The sequence below is a fragment of the Homarus americanus genome, unplaced genomic scaffold (assembly GCF_018991925.1).
Source record: "Homarus americanus isolate GMGI-L3 unplaced genomic scaffold, GMGI_Hamer_2.0 scaffold22369, whole genome shotgun sequence".
Lineage (NCBI taxonomy): Eukaryota > Metazoa > Arthropoda > Malacostraca > Decapoda > Nephropidae > Homarus > Homarus americanus.
In genome coordinates, this window is record NW_024717051.1 from 437,821 (window position 1) to 456,287 (window position 18,467).

General features: G+C 41.3%; 1 protein-coding gene across 1 annotated transcript; it reads left to right on the forward strand.

Moving 5' to 3' along the window:
• The first annotated feature begins 3,951 nt into the window (after nt 1-3,951).
• LOC121858784 lies at nt 3,952-13,685 on the forward strand. The gene is made up of 3 exons (XM_042355419.1): nt 3,952-4,401; nt 9,450-9,624; nt 12,556-13,685. The coding sequence occupies exons 1-3, from the start codon at nt 4,248-4,250 to the stop codon at nt 12,881-12,883; spliced, it is 657 nt and encodes a 218-aa protein (XP_042211353.1). The 5' UTR covers nt 3,952-4,247; the 3' UTR covers nt 12,884-13,685.
• Nucleotides 13,686-18,467: the final 4,782 nt, after the last annotated feature.

Here is an 18,467-nt window from a genome sequence, read left to right on the forward strand (position 1 = left end):
GATTTAAAAAAATCTTATTATTATTAATTTTGTCCTATGTTGTTTTTGTCCCACACTCCGTGGAAGTACATGTCGTCACGCCCAGCATCCTGACCAGACCCTGACGACAACCTCGACATTAAACAAACAAGAAACTGACGATGGAGTCACTTGATGGGAATCACAAATCGTGTTGATGGAATGACATGTGGCATCCTTAATGTTCTCACTACAGTTGATGGCTGCTCATTTAACAGGTCTTCAACCTCTTACGAGGCGGGAAAACTTTCAACCGTTTGTGGAGGACAACCACAGTAACTATCATTAAGTTCAACTTTAATAAAATTCGTTCTTCTTCAGAGAAAATGATCTTACACAAACTCTTCTGGGAAATCGAAGATAAGCTTCGGTGTGAAATACATGACATCAGAGAAGGGACTGTGACTGTTGATGGACTGTACAACCATCTTTATTAATATCAAAAAGTCCTCTTGACTGATCGAAAGAGAGAGTGGTCTTCATAGAGATCGTTCAGCTGGGCATCTAAGGTCGTCTCTTACAGTAGTAAGACGAATATTTCACTGGCAGACAAGCTGTACCCCTTTAACTGGAAATATTCAATATGCAGACTTGACAGTCTTTGGATACTTAGGGAGGGGTGTTGACTCCAACATTACTTAAAGTCAACAACACCAAGTAGAAAGGTGGAAACTTCTCTGTTATGATGATCATGAATCCAAAAAATAATAATTTTAAATACTTTGTTTTTTATATCTGGATGTCACAACAGCCAAAACCCCTGTAAACAATTTTCACTTGTGTGTGCCGGGAATCCCAGCACACACACACATGTGAACATTATTAATATTGATTTATGTGAGTATATTATAGGTTCTCGTATAAAGGTAAAACCATGTTGAAATAAAAACTATATGTCTCCTTCAACCACTCTTTGGATAGTGTTAAGTAAACCACCTTGTCAGTAGTTCTGGTACGTTGTGTGTCGTGCTAACCATGTTTTATACTCGATTCTATACAGGAATTATGCCGGTTAGTTGTAGGAACACTCAGCTCCTACAGGGTATCCAGAATCAACACACGTCTCATTCTCTTCTAGTGGTGAGCAGACCTTGTATTCTTTTGAAACTCGGGTACTTCCCGCCCACTCATGGTGTAATCGTCAGACCCAACCGACAGTGGTAGGTGACGAAATGATAAGCTAAACTTTTCCTCATTCATCTCGTGTCCACGATTAATGCCGTAAAGTCACAAGTTACACCATCGTCACAAGTTACACCATCGTCACAAGTAGCATAATCGTCACAAGTCACAGTACCGTCACAAGTTACACCACCGTCACAAGTAGTATAATCGTCACAAGTCACAGTACCGTCAGAAGTTACACCATCGTCACAAGTAGCATCATCGTCACAAGTTACAGCATCGTCACACGTTACAGTACCGTCACAAGTAGCACCATCGTCTACTAACCCCTTGTGTACAGGGATCCTCTGAGCTAAATAAAATCATCTGACGTTAACCAAGTATTAAAAATAGCGTCCACGTTGCAAAGGAGTTAAGCTGAACACGCGGTACCACCTAGTGACAGGATTAGCTACAACTCAACCAAATCTCCACTTAAGTCATATATTATTTGTCCTAGTCAAGAAACTGATTTAAGACGTGAAATATAAAACTAACTACCATGTATGATCCCTCACCCTAAATTTGACGCTTCAAGGCAAAAAGAAAAGAACAAAATATTATCCACCACTTTGGGAAAAAATATTATCAACGTTGCCTTATGACTTGGCAACCTGGTTATATCGGTAGAGGAATATGATATACTTAGATAGATTAAACTATAGCAAGACAGACACCAATATAAGTGAGAGATGGTTGCTATTGGCAGTCATATTAGAGTGAAGATTGGAGAAGAGTGACAACCTGTTAGATTAGGTTAGGTTACAAGATGATAACTCTGAAAATAAAAGTTCAGGTACATGAGACAGTTATGAAGTCACTCTTGATGTCATGAGTTGGTACAAGGGACAACAAGAATTAAACAGGGATGATGGGGATGTCCTTGAGAGAGAGAGAGAGAGAGAGAGAGAGAGAGAGAGAGAGCAGGATGGGGGGCTGAGGTGTGTCAAATAAAGACTGAGAAGAGATGGCGGATATGTCAACTGAGGACAGAGGAAGAAGAGATATAGGAGACAAAGGTGTGATATGGGTAGATAATGAGGGAGATAAGGATAACGTTAGACAACTTTTGTATTTCATTTCAGTGTATTTCTTTGTGGGATAAAATAAACAGTAAGTGTCTTTTACTTTCGTTCAAACATACAAAATCTCCTATTAAAAACTGTAAAAAAAATCGATGAATAATTTTAAAATTTAAGATAAAAAAAAAAAAGACGATTATCAGTTTTTGTTTGTTGGTTTTTGTTATGTCATCATTATCATTCTATCGTTTGTCTTTATCATTATCAATATTACGGCTTCTTCAGTGTTTACACGAAGCAGCTCCATCAATTCACTAGAGTCGGTGCAGCGAAGAATGACGAAAATGATTCCGGGACTTAGAAACCTTCCATATCAGGATAGGTTAAAGAAACTAAACTTGCATTCCCTAGAAAGACGAAGAGTGCGGGGAGATATGATAGAAGTATTCAAGTGGGTGAAAGGAATCAATAAAGGTGATATAGATAAAGTTCTTATAATATCCGAGCAGGATAGGACTCGGAACAACGGATTCAAGTTGGATAAGTTTAGGTTTAGGAGGGAGATAGGAAGAAACTGGTTCACAAATAGGGTGGTGACGAGTGGAACAAGCTTAGCAACTTTGTAGTAAGTACTGGAACGCTGGAAAGTTTCAAAGGGAGGCTGGATAGATTCATGGATGATAGAGAGTGGTAGTAACTCTCGACAGGAGCTGCCATGCACAGGCCAACCGGCCTATTGCAGACTCCTTATTTTCTTATGTCCTTATGTTCTTAAAACAAAATCTAACACCAGCGTGAGACTGTCAACAATAATCACCCTCGATATTAACCTAGACGAACTTGTGTAAAATGTTCGACCCTTTCTGTCATTTGATTAATTATGAAAACTTGACTATCAATCTAAACCGTTTTTAAATCTATGAACATTGAACTTATATTATTTTCTAAATATAAACAAATAATTTTTTTTCAGCGGCTGGGAATACTAAGGTAGTGATTACATGTGCAGTTGGAAAATATTTTGATGTATTCAAGGTCTTTGATGCCTTCATTGTCTGTCTCATAAAATCTTTGGTTGTGAAGTGACGTGGGAGATAATTTTCTTACAATACCGGGCAGGTGAGCGCTGAAGGTAATAGAACAACCTTGAATGTAAATTTAATGGAAATTATGTAGGTCAGACTGGGAAAGCATTGCAACTTAGAATAAAGCAACACATGTATAATATTAGAACAGCATCTGAAAGCAGTGCACTGTTCATTCATATAAGGAACAATAATCATCCCATAGATTCGGAAAACAGTATAAATGTGTTTAAATCAACATGTGTCCCAGAATGGCTTCTGGTTGAGGCAAATCTAATTAGGGAAAGGAATTTTATAACCTTAGCATTGGTCAGTACAAAACTGATAATATACAACATAGATTTATTTGTCAGTGGCCAAAGGTTAAAATGCTTTGTAGGGTAGATGATTAGTGTGTCTCATGTATTTGACCTGACCTGACCTGTTGCTATGTCACCCACTTTTTATAAGTTTTTCTTTCATTTGCGGTGGTGGAGGTGTGTGGATTAGTGGGTCCCATGATATTGACCTGACCCCATGTTATATTAGGTCACCTATTGTATATAAGCTTCTCTCAGTCCCCGTGAATTTAGTTGCCTCTGAAGTTGTCTCGAATGAAGACGTAAGCTAAGGTGCTCCAGTGTTTCCCTTTCCCAGTGTGATTTATCAATAGAATTCATAAAGTAAAAGAAAGTTCAGTTGTGGGTTGGACAGCTACGGAACTTTATTATACTATTACGCATCATTTGGGTCGAGATCATCACACACTTGTTATGATCTCTTTCTCTTGACACACACACACACGCACACACACACACAAGCTGATTTAGCGCACCCGTGTAGTGGCACAAAGGGAACCTCTCTTGTCACTTGTGTAGGGTTCCAATAGAGAGTGCGGTTTTACTCAGTGAATATTATCATGTAACTTCTGTGATCAGTGACAGTTAAAGTGTATTAGTTCAGAACCGTAGAAATAGAGATGTCAGCACAGACACATAACATTAAGGACACCAGAGAAAATGTGTCAAGCATCCAAATAGGAAGTTGTGCAGCCACCACTCCTGGGAGGGGGTGTGTCACTAAACAACACACCGCAATGCAACTTGTCACTGTACACGATATCGAGGTATATCGTAAGTAGCACAGTACACACAGGGGTATAAAGTGCTTGAGGAGTCTATTAATGAATTTAGCGAAGCAAAGAGAAGAAGGGCCTAGAAAAACACCTCGCTAATCATGTGATCAAAATATTTAACAATACCGACGAACGAGTGGACCATTTATGGCAATGTGGCTGTGCTCAAGGCTAACTGGTACGATAGGTTCTGATAATGAGTGACCAACGGAAAACCAAGTAATTCTGTACATTTATTTATTACGTGCAAGAATGAATACTGTTGGTCATTTGCTTAATAATACAGTTACGTTCAGGTGAATCAGTATCAGATACCTAGAGTTAAGTAAAAATAAGCGGCGTGGCAATGAGTGTAGCTGGCTCATTGGCTGGCTCACTGGTGCAAAACGTTTTGGCGTCTCGAAGGACGGGTTGCTAAAGATGTTTTTTTTTTTAATAAATAACGTCAACTGAATATTCTTGATATAATTTTATATGGTTTTATATATAATCATTACAGATAAACGTAAGTGAATGCAAGATACACGACAAAAACTGGTTTGATAACTACGCAACAATACAGTGTTAAATTCCTCCTTCAAAGTAATTTAGATGAGACTAACACTGCTTGTTGTGAGAGAGGGATATTAGGGTCACTTAAAGATTAACCACGCTAACCTAACCTAACCTGCTCCTCAGGTAGCGTTAGGGTGGTTAGATCAACAGGTGTAATAAGGGGGGAGAGAAACTAATCTTCAGGTGATACGAATGACTTAATTAGCTTATTTCCTCGTATTTCTTAATATGACGTCACACCATCCTCCTGTAATCAGTTATATGTTCATGTTTATCGTAAGGTCCATTGTTGACGGTAGTTCATATAGTCACAAGAGTACAGCCAGTAGGCGGCGTCGAGAAAACTTTTCCGTATCTCCAACTCACACCACCTCTCTCTCTCTCTCTCTCTCTCTCTCTCTCTCTCTCTCTCTCTCTCTCACGTACAGAATAATGATTATCTGTTGTAATCTCGTCATACCATTTGGTCGTACTGTATAAATCTTTCTAATACTTAACAAAGATTTTTTCCCTGTACAATAATCATGAATGTAGGACTTTTAAAGGCCCCCCCAAGGACAAAAGCCCCACCCCCCGGACTAAAGCTCCCAAGGACAAAGGCCCCTGGGACAAAAGCTCCCCAGAAAAAAAGGACAAAAGCTCCTTAGGACAAATATCATGAGACTGCAATACCTAACCTAACCTAATACAACCTACTTTGCACTTTAACTGGGGTAGGATTGTCCTAGGGGGCCTTAGTCCTTGGGTATTTTGTCCAGATCCCAATAATCATAAAGTTAATAATCTAGTGACTATATTTCCTATCTTAGAGATTCCCAGAGCTTGTATAATTACCCTCAAAACATTCAGATATGCATAGTTCAGAGTTCCAGTGTATATTATTAGAATGACAGGACACAGAAGAGAAAAGATGAGTTAAGCAGCTAGAGAGAGAGAGATCTTGAGTTAGTGGTATATCAGGGAGTGAGGTAGACAGTGCTTTCACATTTCTCATTTCCTTCAGCTCTTACGTTATGGTTAATAATAAAGATGATATTTTAGTATGTTAAGATTATGGGTAATACCAGACACGATGATATTTAAGTATGATACAAGCCTACTCGATTTTGGCCTCTGAATTAGTTTATGAAGCCGATCTTGACTCGTAAAATGTGGGACTTGAGGACGACACTTTCAAGTACCAGATGAAACAGATAAGGAACAACACCTACATAGTCTTGGTTGTTCGAGTCGATGCTTTTGTCATATTTCAATTAAAGTGGAGTTTTTACACCACGTGACACCTAAGTTCACTCGATATTATAGCTTATACAAATGAGTGAGTATTAACTAATATGTATGTATATAACGGTGTGTCTTACTGTAAGGTCAGGATTTGACTTCCTTCCAACTGCTAATGACAACCAGGCGTAATCACATACCCCAAAAAATCATGTCATCTAACTAGGGCGTCGTAGTCTCAGCACACGTCACTTCCGAGTGTGGATTACTTAAGCTACGGATTGACGGTTCGGAAGGGACTTGAACAGCGGATGGTGAATAGCATAATCGTCCTGTTCTCCTTGTAACCCTGTGTAACATATTCCCACAAGAGTCCTATTTTTTTTATACATAGAGTGTTCGATTCCCCTGCACACTTAACCCAAAAGCATAGAGAATAAAGGAGGTACAGACAAAGCAAGATAAGAGAACTGTATCTACAGAATCTATCAAATCGCTTGGGGCTACAGGGCAGTTTACATCTCTACAGTATACTACACTACCCATGGTGGCAACATGATATTAGGTTTATTTAATGAATAAATCTTAAGGTAAATGGCACTGAGACGCGTCACATCACACGTAGCCTGCGAGTGCTAAGTCCAGACCTGAGCAGGACACACCCACACACACTCAACAAGGGATAGAGGTTACTGGTAATCGTTTCTCTTGTCTTTCAGCAATAGTATTCAGGAGTCAGAAATTGATATGAATCTTTTTATTTATTTACTTAGGCTAATAACTTACTCAAACATCATCTCATCTTATGTGATTTATTTATATTTTCTAGCTTTTCAACGCTTTCATATGAACGCAGTGAAGTAAAAAGGACTGTATAAAGTTAGTTTGTCTTCAGGGTTGGTTTCATCAGATCCAAACTTTCCGTGTTGTTCTTATCATGCCAACTACTGTTAACAGATTCATCCATAAAACAACTCAATTGTTGTGGTGGTGAAACGTTCTTGAGCAACAATTAACCATTAATTTTATAACCAGGTCTACATTGACCTTGGGTGCACGGCACGTATGCAGACGTGGATAACCCGATACGTTTTGACACCGAGCTGCGTCGTTATTCTGTGCAACTGTGTTGTTTCTTCCTTTACACTCGTGTTCTACTGAAGGGTGGAGTTATATAATTATATTCCTCTATTAATAATAATAAAAAAAATTATTGCCGAAAGCTTTTTTTAACAAATCAGTAATTAATTATGTCAACGGCGGTGTCTGGTGGGAATAGTACAGCAGCCGTCCACCCGGGGAATCCCACAATTACGCAACTGTTGGACCAGCTGATAAGTTTACACTAAGATACGTAGCTGTAAGATTGTGCAAACGATAAATAAAAAAGAAATTGATGTGTAATTAACAAAAACTGCCTCTCCCAAAATAAAGAATTGGTAAAAAGTGTACATACAGACGTTAGTGCCATTTATTGGTAAACAAAGAGACTAGTTTAGGTCGTTCGTACACGGCTTTGAATGCGACTCTACTACTGTCTTGGTCAGCTGTGTGGATTCCTGAGCGCCAGGCCGGCAGGAAAATCAGGGTCCACGACTGGGCCTCCTCCACTGACACTGAAAGCATAGCCATCCTCGCGGGCATTCATGAGGGGGCGTCCTATGCCCGCACTGAACGGCGGAACTTTCTTATAATCAGTGACAGCACTTCTGCCCTAGCGAGGCTCAAATCACCCTCCCCCCCCTCCTCCCCTGCCGCCCAACACACCCTAGCCGCCGTCGCCGGGCTAGAACACACTGATGACATCCGTGTCATGTTTATTTGGATCCCGTCACACATAGGAATAACTGCCTGTGACACTGTTGATCGACTTGCCAAAGAAGCGACACAAGAAGAAGATATTGAAGCCACCCTCGCCCTCTCCCTGAATCATCTCAAATCTCTCATACACGCCACACAACGAGAAGCATTCGACGGAAATTGGACACACCTGAAACAACAGGGTAGCGTCACACTACGCCACTATGACGCTGTAACCGGTGACGACAACCGCCACTACAAAGAGTATCAATCCCTGACTCAATCTCAACAGATTATGTACATGAGACTGCGCCTAGGGTACAGGTACCTATGGGAGTACATTGGCAACCCTGAGCCTGGCCGCACTGCTTGTAAACTTTGTGACCAACCCGACTCTCACACCCTCTCTCACTACATCCTCACTTGCCCTATGACCTCCTCCTACAGGTCCCTAGCCTCTTCCCTCCCTGACCAGATATCCCTCCTCCAAGTGACTGGCCTGGCACTTGACATTATTAGGGACCTGCCACGCTTTGCCATAAACAGATGAAATGTACCGGGAACTTTCCCCCCACACACTCATCATTCTGTTATGTAACTTGCTGACAAAACCTATGACCCTTCAGGCTTTTACGCCCTTAATACCTGAGTCATAAAGGCAAGCATGAACTTAGCATGCTTCCCGGATGGGCCCTGTAAACGTTTCTGCGCTTCACTTTGCTCAGGATGTAAGGGGGTGCCCAATAAACTAGCCCCCTCTACTGTCTTGGGAGGAAGAATGGCAGAATGAGAGGGACTAAACGTGTGGACTGATACATTTAATTACGAGCAGTTTTACCCACCTTACGGCCACGGTATTGCTTTTGCAACACTTTAATGTATTCACTGCTTTTGCCAATCCCAATCCGGTTTTAGTACTGCTTTATACGAGTCCGAGGTGAACACTAGCAATCTGGTAAGCGTACAGCGTAATTTAAAGGACATAGATAAATGCATTCTCAGTTACTGTCAGGCCTTTTAGAGCCATCTTCGTGGAACTATCACCATACTGACCCAACCGAGGAGTGGAAGGGGCAAGTTTTACGTGTGGACAGAGACGACGGGTGGACTATCAGAGGCGCTCAGCTGAATCAAAGTTTAGAGTATTATTATAACTTGCAATTTAACATGGCTAACTATGTGGCGTGTTAAAATATACCGTTATTCATCAATGAGTTACATGTTTGTTAAGGTGAGGTGGATTCGCCTCCTGTCCTACGGGTCGTTGGCTTGTGAAGTTGTGATAGATGGGGACGAGGAAGATGGTGAAGTGCAGTAATATGGGCTGAGTAGTGAGTACTCTATGTTACCCGCCCTGCCTACTGAACCCACTTTCTCTCTCAATGTGTTTGATTGCTTCTTAATTATTAACTCAAATTCAATCGTCACCTCAGTCTATCACGCCATTAAGGTTTCCTATTGTTTATCCAGAGAACGAGCGATTCAGTGACTGTGGGTCTTCTGACTCTGATGACGAATCTGCTTGCCCGAATGAGGTTCTTGCATCTTCGGACAACAACCCGGACAACCCAGAGAACGAGGCTGTCAAGAGGAGAAGATTACAAAACAAGCAATCGGCCAAGAAGTTTCGCGACAGAAAGACAAGGTAAGATTTAGAGAGATTTGAGGGAGTAGCTGTTGGACGAACGAGGTTACAGCGATGTTTGACCACTTAAACACCAGGGGAGAAAAGACTTGTAAATCCTTGGTGGACTAAGTAACCTGTGCATAATTATAGTTTGCAGGTGTATGTCGTATGGCTGAACAGATATAACCTAATCACGTCGTTCGCTCATCAGCTGTTTTTCTCTTATTTGCAAGGTGGTTAATATTATCTCATTTAGTAAGTGTTTAAATTTTCTCTTATTCATCACCAAATTTTCGAATAAATTTTAGTTGCCAGACAAGGAAAGGGGGGGGGGGTGGTGTTGTGGGAGCAAGTGTGTGTGTGTGTGTGATTTTTAGTATACGTACGTTTTCTCTGTGACTACATAAAATGAGTAAATGTGGTTACTGGGAGTGGACTGAGTAAACAAGGTGGGATTTACAAATTGGAGCCATGTTTGAGCGAAGGTGGACTAATCAGAGTAGGTGGGCGAATGAAGAATGCACCTATTAGCCTTGAGAGTCAGTATGCCATCTTGCTTCCTTATAAGCATCACGTCACTGAAATTATAGTAGGAGATGTACTTGAGAACCAGGCTGGACATTCGGGAAGGGAACACACACTGGCGTGTTTGAGACAGACTTTTTGGATTCCCAGAGGTCGCAGGCTACTAAACAATATCACCCGGCTCTGCGTGGTGTGCCTCCGAAATAACTGGAAGCCCACACAGCAACGCCAAGCTGAATTATACCGGCAGATCGTGTTACTCCACCTAAACCTCCGTTTGCTTATAAAGGGACAGACTGCTTTGGACCTTTCAACGTTAAGCAAGGACCACCCGGGCCGTACATCTTGAGGTCCTTGCATTGCTCGACGCTGACGCCTTCCTTAATGCCATTGAAAGATTCTCAGCCCGCCGAGGTACTCTGGAACGCTTACGATCGGATAATGGGACGGATATGGTCGGTGCCGATAAGGAACTAAGATCAGCAGCACGAAGTTGGGCGTATGATGAGAATCTTCAAAATACTTTCTTGAGGAAACAGATAGACTGGGTGTTCAATCCCCCACCGCGTCACACATGGGCTGCGTGAGGGAACGCCAGATACGGACGGTAAGGAAGGTTCTTCGAGCGATCGTGGAATCACAAGTGTTGGACGACGAGTGCCTTCAGACGTTTTTTTTTGTGAAGTTGAAGTAGTGGTGAACGAGAGGCCTATTACTCCTGTATCAGAAGATGTCAATAATCTGGAGGCACTTGCACCCACTCACCTCCTGCGGTTGGGGTCAAAACATGGCCTCCCATTAGGTGGTCTGCAGATTGGGGCATCATATAGAAAAGGGTCAAAGCACGCCCAGTTCTTAGCAGACCAGCTCTGGAAACGCTGATTGAAGGAATACTTGCCTTTGTTATGCAGTCGACAAAAACAGCTCAAACCCCAGCACAACTTTCAATAATGACATGGTCATCGTAGCCGGAGAATATACCCATAGGAACTAATGGCCTTTGGAAAGGGTTGTTGAAACGAGGCCTGATGATGATGGGCTTGTATGTTGTGTTAAGGTGAAGACTGCGCGTAATGTGGTAGTGCGTCCTATTGTAAAATTCGGTTATCCGGAAGGAGCCTCACTTACAGCGAACACACCTGATGCTGGTGTATAGACATGGAATTGCTGATTTTATTTTGTTTTTTGCTTGACAGGAAGGTGAGCCTGTTCGACCAGTTCTTTTGGCTTCAGCACAGACACATTCTGCCCATTTTGTAGTACACCAGGATCTCTTGTATTGTTTTCTTGAGCACGCACGATCAACAGGGGGAATGTTACAACCCACGGGAAATCTTAAGTTATGGGGTAGTGAAGATATAAGAGACGGGAGTGAAGCGAGCTATCAGGGCGTTTACCCTGAGCTACCCTGGTATTTGCTGAATGCGTAATTCTGCAGATCGCGAGGGGCCCTCCACGCAGGGGGTACACTGAGACTACCCGGTCAGACTACCTCTTACAGACATACTGTGAACTGCTAAGAACCTCTGCTGGCATTAGACTCGTAACACGTAAGATGATTGTAATGTATTAAATAATTTATATATATGAGAATTACTTATCTTATAATTACACATTCTTTAATATAAGTCAACACAACATTATTGATTCTAGAATTGAGGAATAGATAGATGTGGTTCTGTTACTGTGTTCTGCTATGATTACTGTGTCTACAATAATTATGTTAAGATTTTTATATCATGTGTTAAGGAATTGATTCATTGATATGTACTTTGTTTTGACAGATTATGACCGAATTATGTTATTCGAGTCCATAGTAATGAGTCTCACTATCCTGCAAGCCCATAGTCGTCTTAATTGGCGATTACAGTACAGTAACAATGAAACCTTCATAATATGTTAAAGTGGTCTGCTGGACGGTCGGACGGACGGACGTGGCTAACCTCAGATTCATGATCACTAAACGCTGGAAATGTATTTATTAGTTTTGAGAATGATGACGACTGGAAAATATTCAAATGTTGAATTTTTTGTACTCTTTATATTTTGATGTTGGAATTTTCCATCGTGAACATTATTTAGTGAGATTTTGTACACTGACTGGCACCTGTACAGCTTCTGTTGTTAATTATTTATTGTCCTTGAACTTAACGAAATCCTTGGTAGTAAAGGCACCGATTATGAAGCTGCAGTTGTTCTTCTCTACATCACTGCTTTGAGGTCACTTCCTAAATAAAGATATTTGTAGAATGCTAAAAGGACGAAAGATATCACATGTTAGGTGTAATGTGATAACGCGGTACAATAAGTTCCTCCTCACGGTTCTCTTTTAGTCACATGGAGGTTGTGTTGCCTGAACTAGTGCTCTAGAAGATGAAGGTGTGAGGTGTGCCACTCTACATAATGACATGATTTCTTCCACAGGCAAAGGGAAGAAAAGACGGCAAAGAACGAAAGGTTGAAGAATGTGAACAAGGTCGCTAGGAGAGCCTCACGAAAGATGAACGCCCGCCAGGCCGCGTACGAAGAGGAGCTGAGGAATTTGAAGAGAGAGACAACTTGCTTGGAACAAAAGGGCAGACACATAGACCAAGTGACTAAACAAAGCACGACGCAGTTGGTTTTGTTCATAGGTCATCTAGAGATGATAGCGGACACTTTAGATGACGACAACGAGGCCAAACGATTAATTAAGAATCTTGTTAAGAATCTTTCACCTGTTCACGCCCACTACAAACGTCCTATGATGTGATGTTTATTTAGCTAATGACAACTGTTATATTTAAGCTGCAACACCTCTCACTCACTAGGAGGATGACCTCATATGTTCTGGGGTCACGTTAGTCAAGGTTTTTTATTTGAACATAACCCTCCAGTGACACGACACAGATCATGTCCCTCTTCCAAGAATTTACCAACCACATTGAAAAACTCTTCATTACACTCTGTACCACCATCTAAGCCCTACTCTTGCCTTCTGTTGCCACCCAGTCACTCCTCTCTTCTGGTTTGACACATGCTGGTAGTTCCCCTGCGAGTCCCCCTGCTCACGACCTACTCCACCTTCGTCGGCCATCACTACTGGCGTAGCATCTACCGGGTCTGCCCTGGTGTGTCCTGCTGCCCCCGAGCGAAGTCCTGCCTCATCTTTACGACACGTGGTGCCTCAACCTGTCTACCCACCGCAAGCCGCGCCCGCTACTGTGTCTGTGCTGTCTCCACCAGGGCTACTTATTGGACCTGAGGACACCACCCCCGGCTACCTGTACCCCACTGGCATACCGACGTACACGTCATCACAATCACACTAAAAGGTATGTCCCTCAATGTTGTCAATGCCTATGTGCCTCCCTCCACCCCTACTGTACCTGTCCCACCACACCATATCACCTCCACCCTCACTGTACTTCGCCATGCCTAGTACATCGGCAAACCTGAGCCTGGCCGCACTGTTTGTAAACTGTGGCCAACCCGACTCTCACATCCTCTCTCACTACATCCTCACTTGCCCTACGACCTGCTCCTACAGGTCCCCAGCCTCTTCCCTCCCTGACCAGATATCCCTCCTGCTAGTGACAGGCCTGGCACTAGAGACCTGCCACGCTTTGCCATAAACAGATAAATTGTACCGGGAATTTTTCATTACAGATTTATTATTTTGTCACTTTATGTAACTTGCTGACAAAACCCATGACCATTCAGGCTTTTACACCCTTAATGCATGAATCATAAAGGCAAGCATGAACTATGCATGCTTCCCAGATGGGCGCTGTAAACGCTTCGGCGCTTCACCTTGCACAGGATGTAAGGGGGTGCCCAATAAACTAATCCCCTCGGGGGCAATCTAAAAAAAAATCTGTCATAACTCGTGAGGGAACTCTGGAGTTGAACAAGGGTCAGTAGAGCAGCATATCCAAATTACCAAAGTAAATCCAGACAACCTTTTTTTAAATATAGTACTCAATTCTTCACGCATTTAACAAAACGTATCATTTATCTGTATCTTATTACTTCTCATCACTATCCATAATCAAAGGAAAATTCTTGACAGTGTAAAATTAGGATTCGATAGCACCCAACGCCAAAGTAACAGAATAAAGCTGATAGCAGCTATTCCTTTGATAAGTTATCTCAACGCTTCACCTGACAGATAAGGTGACAGTGGTGTGTGGTTGAGTGATCAGCAAGGTTGAGACTCGTCAGCAACCCTCCAATTGTCTAATACTGTGAGTGATGCTTCAGACTAGATCTATTGTGGTGACCAACCCATGATGCAAGATACCACCTCCGTCTCACACCTATACAAAATATCATGGAAGGAATTAAGGCAAGGATGTAATTCTCTATACCTTTCTCTTAGGATAATATTCTCATAGGTTTGAAACTGAGGTGGAATCATGGTTTGGTGGCACATTAGCTTTGGCCTATTTTCTCGTTTGCCCAGATCCTGAAAACAAATATTCTCAAGTTTACTACCGAAGCTGCGAAGATGAGACGGAATTAACGCTTATTGTTTAAACTTATTAGCAGCTTCAAGTTTGCAAACATTTCCTTCGTGTGTTTAAGTAAATCGTTGTAGGTAAAACTCCCTTTAAGGTAGCAGCCAGCCAGATATAGAGGTAAAGTGTTGGTGGTGGTGCCTTGAGGCTTCCCACTGTGGGTAGATAAGAGTATTTTAGACATGTTTTGATGCTGGGGAGAGGAGCAGATGACGAGTGAGGTAATGTACACGATTTAGTACAATTTGTTGATTACTTTTTAAATATATTGTGTTCATGCTCGGTTAGGTTAAGTAGGATGTAAATCATCTCTTAGATCTCTAATGTTATATTTAAAAGGCTTTAGTCAGTGTTATCGGAGCTGGCTTCAGATTAGATTGCCCCCGAGGGGGCTAGTTTTTTGGGCACCCCCTTACATCCCGTGCAAGGCGAAGCGCAGAAGCGTTTACAACGCCCATCTGGGAAGCATGCAGAGTTCATGCTTGCCTTTATGACTCGTGCATTAAGGGCGTAAACGTCTGAAGGGTCATGGGTTTTGTACGCAAGTTACATAAAGTGAAAGAATGATGAGTGTGTGGGGGGAAAATTCCCGGTACAATTTATCTGTTTATGACAAAGTGTGGCAGGTCCCTAATAATGTCAAGTGCCAGGCCATAGCCATAGGCATTGACAATATTGAGGGACATACCTTTAGTGTGAGTGTGATGGCGTGTAGGTCGGTAGTGTCGGCTTCAAGGGGGGCGTCGAGCTACAGTGGTGGCATGTGCTGCCATTAAATCTTTCGACCTGTGACCTCGCCAGATGTAGAAGTGTTTACAGACAAGTCCTGGTTCCGCTGAATGGACTGTCTTAGGCGGGTGGCGGTGCTGTGACGACCAGCCCTCTACTCGCACTGGTGAACACCAACTCACAATCCTGTCCGAGAATTTGTGTTGGGACAATTTATGCAGTACTGTTGTCTCTTGGAACACCAGACATATAATATACAAGTAACAGAAGTGATACAAATATGATATATAATAACTAGGTAGGGAGAAAGTCATACTACAGGGCATTTCAACATAGTGACAGTGAAAAAAGGTAAGATTGACGAAGTGAAAACACTGGGGGTGTATGTGTGTGTGTGTGTGTACACTTAACAAATAATAGGAGAGTTTAACCTTACTTAGAAGGTTCCTGTAACGACACAAAACGTACACGATGTCGACGAAGAGTTTTTATGACCTCTCTGAACTTTACTGTGAGGGGGTGAAAGAGGAGTTGGTCCTCTTAGGTTAATATACTTGGTGCAGCTCAGCCCACACATAGTGGCTTATGAGGAAAGGTCACAGTTTCACATGACACATTGTATCCGCCGGATCAGTGCTGGTAGAAATGATTTGCTTTGTAAGTTAAGATGTTATAAGTTTGTCTTCCTTTTGTGTTTATATTTTCTTCCATGAGAACTAATTACCTACAAGTTTCTTCGCAGCTAACTCGTCTAGTACTAATGCCATGTTATTTTTCTCTATTCAGAAATTATCAATAAAATTGTATAAAATCAGATTTCTAAGTATATTTCAACCTTCATCATATGCACGAGATTCATGTATGAAATAATTAAAAATAAGTTGATTTTGAAATGTGATATATATACGAGGACAAGGTATTACATTGATTAAAAGTTGATTAAATTATTAAAAAAAATAGATAGGTTTGGTAAAATGCAAAAAGGGGGGGGGGGTCATGTGAAAAAAGTTAGGAACCACTGAACTGTTAAAGGATGGAGGCAGTTGTTATTGATGTTATCACTGCTCTTCAACACCTTAGGTAACGAGGTTAGTAATAACACTAGTTCATCAACAATTAAAAGTTATGGGAGATAGAACTCTCAAGACAGTTAACAAATAAAACTGCAGGAGCTCACTGTGAAGATGAACTCCACGACTCTAAAGTTTATCCCTGATGGTACACAGACCCCAGCTAGGAAAACCCAACCACTGAAATCAGGGCAGCCTTTGAGGTGACCGCTCCCGTGGCCAGGGCTGACGATACGTACTGGGGTCCATGACCTGCGGTAACTCTTTGTCTAGACTCGAGAGCCTCAGCAGCAACAGTTTGGGCCCTACCAAGTGTCAACAGACTCATTGTCAAGCCACGACCTGTCGGTTACCACGGAGGCTACAGTGAACAAATAATCTAAAAATCGGATCACCTGAAGATTAGCCCACAGCTTATTTCAACTTTTGTTAAACCACCCTCTTGCTAACCTAACCTAACCTAACCTAACCTAATCTTCCCCGCTCAGAAAAGGTTTAATCATGGGACGAAATAAGCTGGAGGACTAATATCCAAATTTTTGTAGACAGTTTGCTACCACGGTAAACATTTTAGGTCCCTGTGCCTTGTATTTTTTTTTTACGGGGATTAGCCCACCCGGGAACAGGTCACTGACCCACATCAGGGCCTGGGGGGGCAAAAATATAATAATAATAATAATAATAATATTAATAATAATAATAATAATAATAATTCATAGTAAATAATAAAATATTAATGATAATAATAATAACACTGTAATAATAATAATAAAGAACCATAGATAAAAAAATAAATAGTGAAAAACATTACAGTATATGTACAGTATGTTGTGTTGTCAATAGTAAGAGAAACAATTGAGACCCTGCAATTGTGTGTAAATGAGGCAGAAAGTCAGATCAGCAACCTGGGACTTGGTCACAATTTTCGTGATGCCATATGGCAGCAGGGTCTACCCCATTAGACAACACATTAAGCTTCCAATATCTGTCTACTACCTAGATAAGAGCCCGCTCACACTGAGGCCGGAATCGGACATAAACTGGCGCAAATTGTCCGGAGACAGACGATGTGTGACGCCGTGGTGAGTTATGGTTTACTCACCTTAACTAATACCTGTTACACGACTCACAGTCCTTCTAGGGAGAGGGAACTGTCTTTCTCGAGGATAAATTTAAAAGATTCGAATAAGATGTGATTTGAATATAGTGTGAGATATGTGTTGTTAATTTGACTCATTCGCTCGAACAATTTACCTCAGGATTTGTTTAGAAACTTTAATAGAACTATATAGTAGAAAGATCATAATATTAACCGGTGATGAGGCTCTGCGCATGGGCTTCTATTTATTTCTACACACACAAAAAAACCTTTTATTCGAAATCTAAATTCACCTAAAAGTAAAAAAAAAAAAAAAACTTGATCATGTGCACAAAAAACACTACAAAACGTCAAAGTTCTTCAAAATACGTCCAAACTTATCGTGAAAAAAAAAATCACAAACTTGTTCAGTGTTAGATCATCTTGTGTCAAAAAACCCAAAAGACTTATACGATTACATTTCCAACTCCTGACTTTATTCTCCCCCAGGGGTTCAAACTTCCCCCTGTACACTGAATACATTTTCACAATATTTAGTTTATATATCGTACAAAGAGTGAAAAGTTCGTAACTAACAAACACTGAGTGATGTGCAGTATCAGGCGACCAAAGCTTGTTGGTATTGAAGAAAAAGATTCTATTCCTAGGTTATTGTGACCCAAGTATAGGTGTTGGTCATAACTAGTAATTACTATCAGTTCATTCCTATTATTCTTTCACTATTCACCTGCAGGTCAAGATAATTTCTAGGATATTTAAAACTTGATGTGCTATTAGTGCTAGTAGAATAAACGACATTAAACCTACATACTAGATACGGTAAATATCACACACACACAAGAATATTGGAAATGGTAGTAAGTTAACGTTAAATCTAGCAATGTTCTTAAGCAAGTAACACAAATACACTCCCAAATGACAAACAATAAAGCGAGAGAG

What these genes read in the sequence shown, in the direction of transcription:
- LOC121858784 (XM_042355419.1), top strand. Translation starts at nt 4,248, where the DNA reads ATGTCAGCACAGACACATAACATTAAGGACACCAGAGAAAATGTGTCA. An exon ending in ACACGATATCGAGGTATATC is followed by an intron (nt 4,402 to 9,449) that starts GTAAGTAGCACA and finishes TTGTTTATCCAG; the next exon opens with AGAACGAGCGATTCAGTGAC. An exon ending in TTTCGCGACAGAAAGACAAG is followed by an intron (nt 9,625 to 12,555) that starts GTAAGATTTAGA and finishes TTTCTTCCACAG; the next exon opens with GCAAAGGGAAGAAAAGACGG.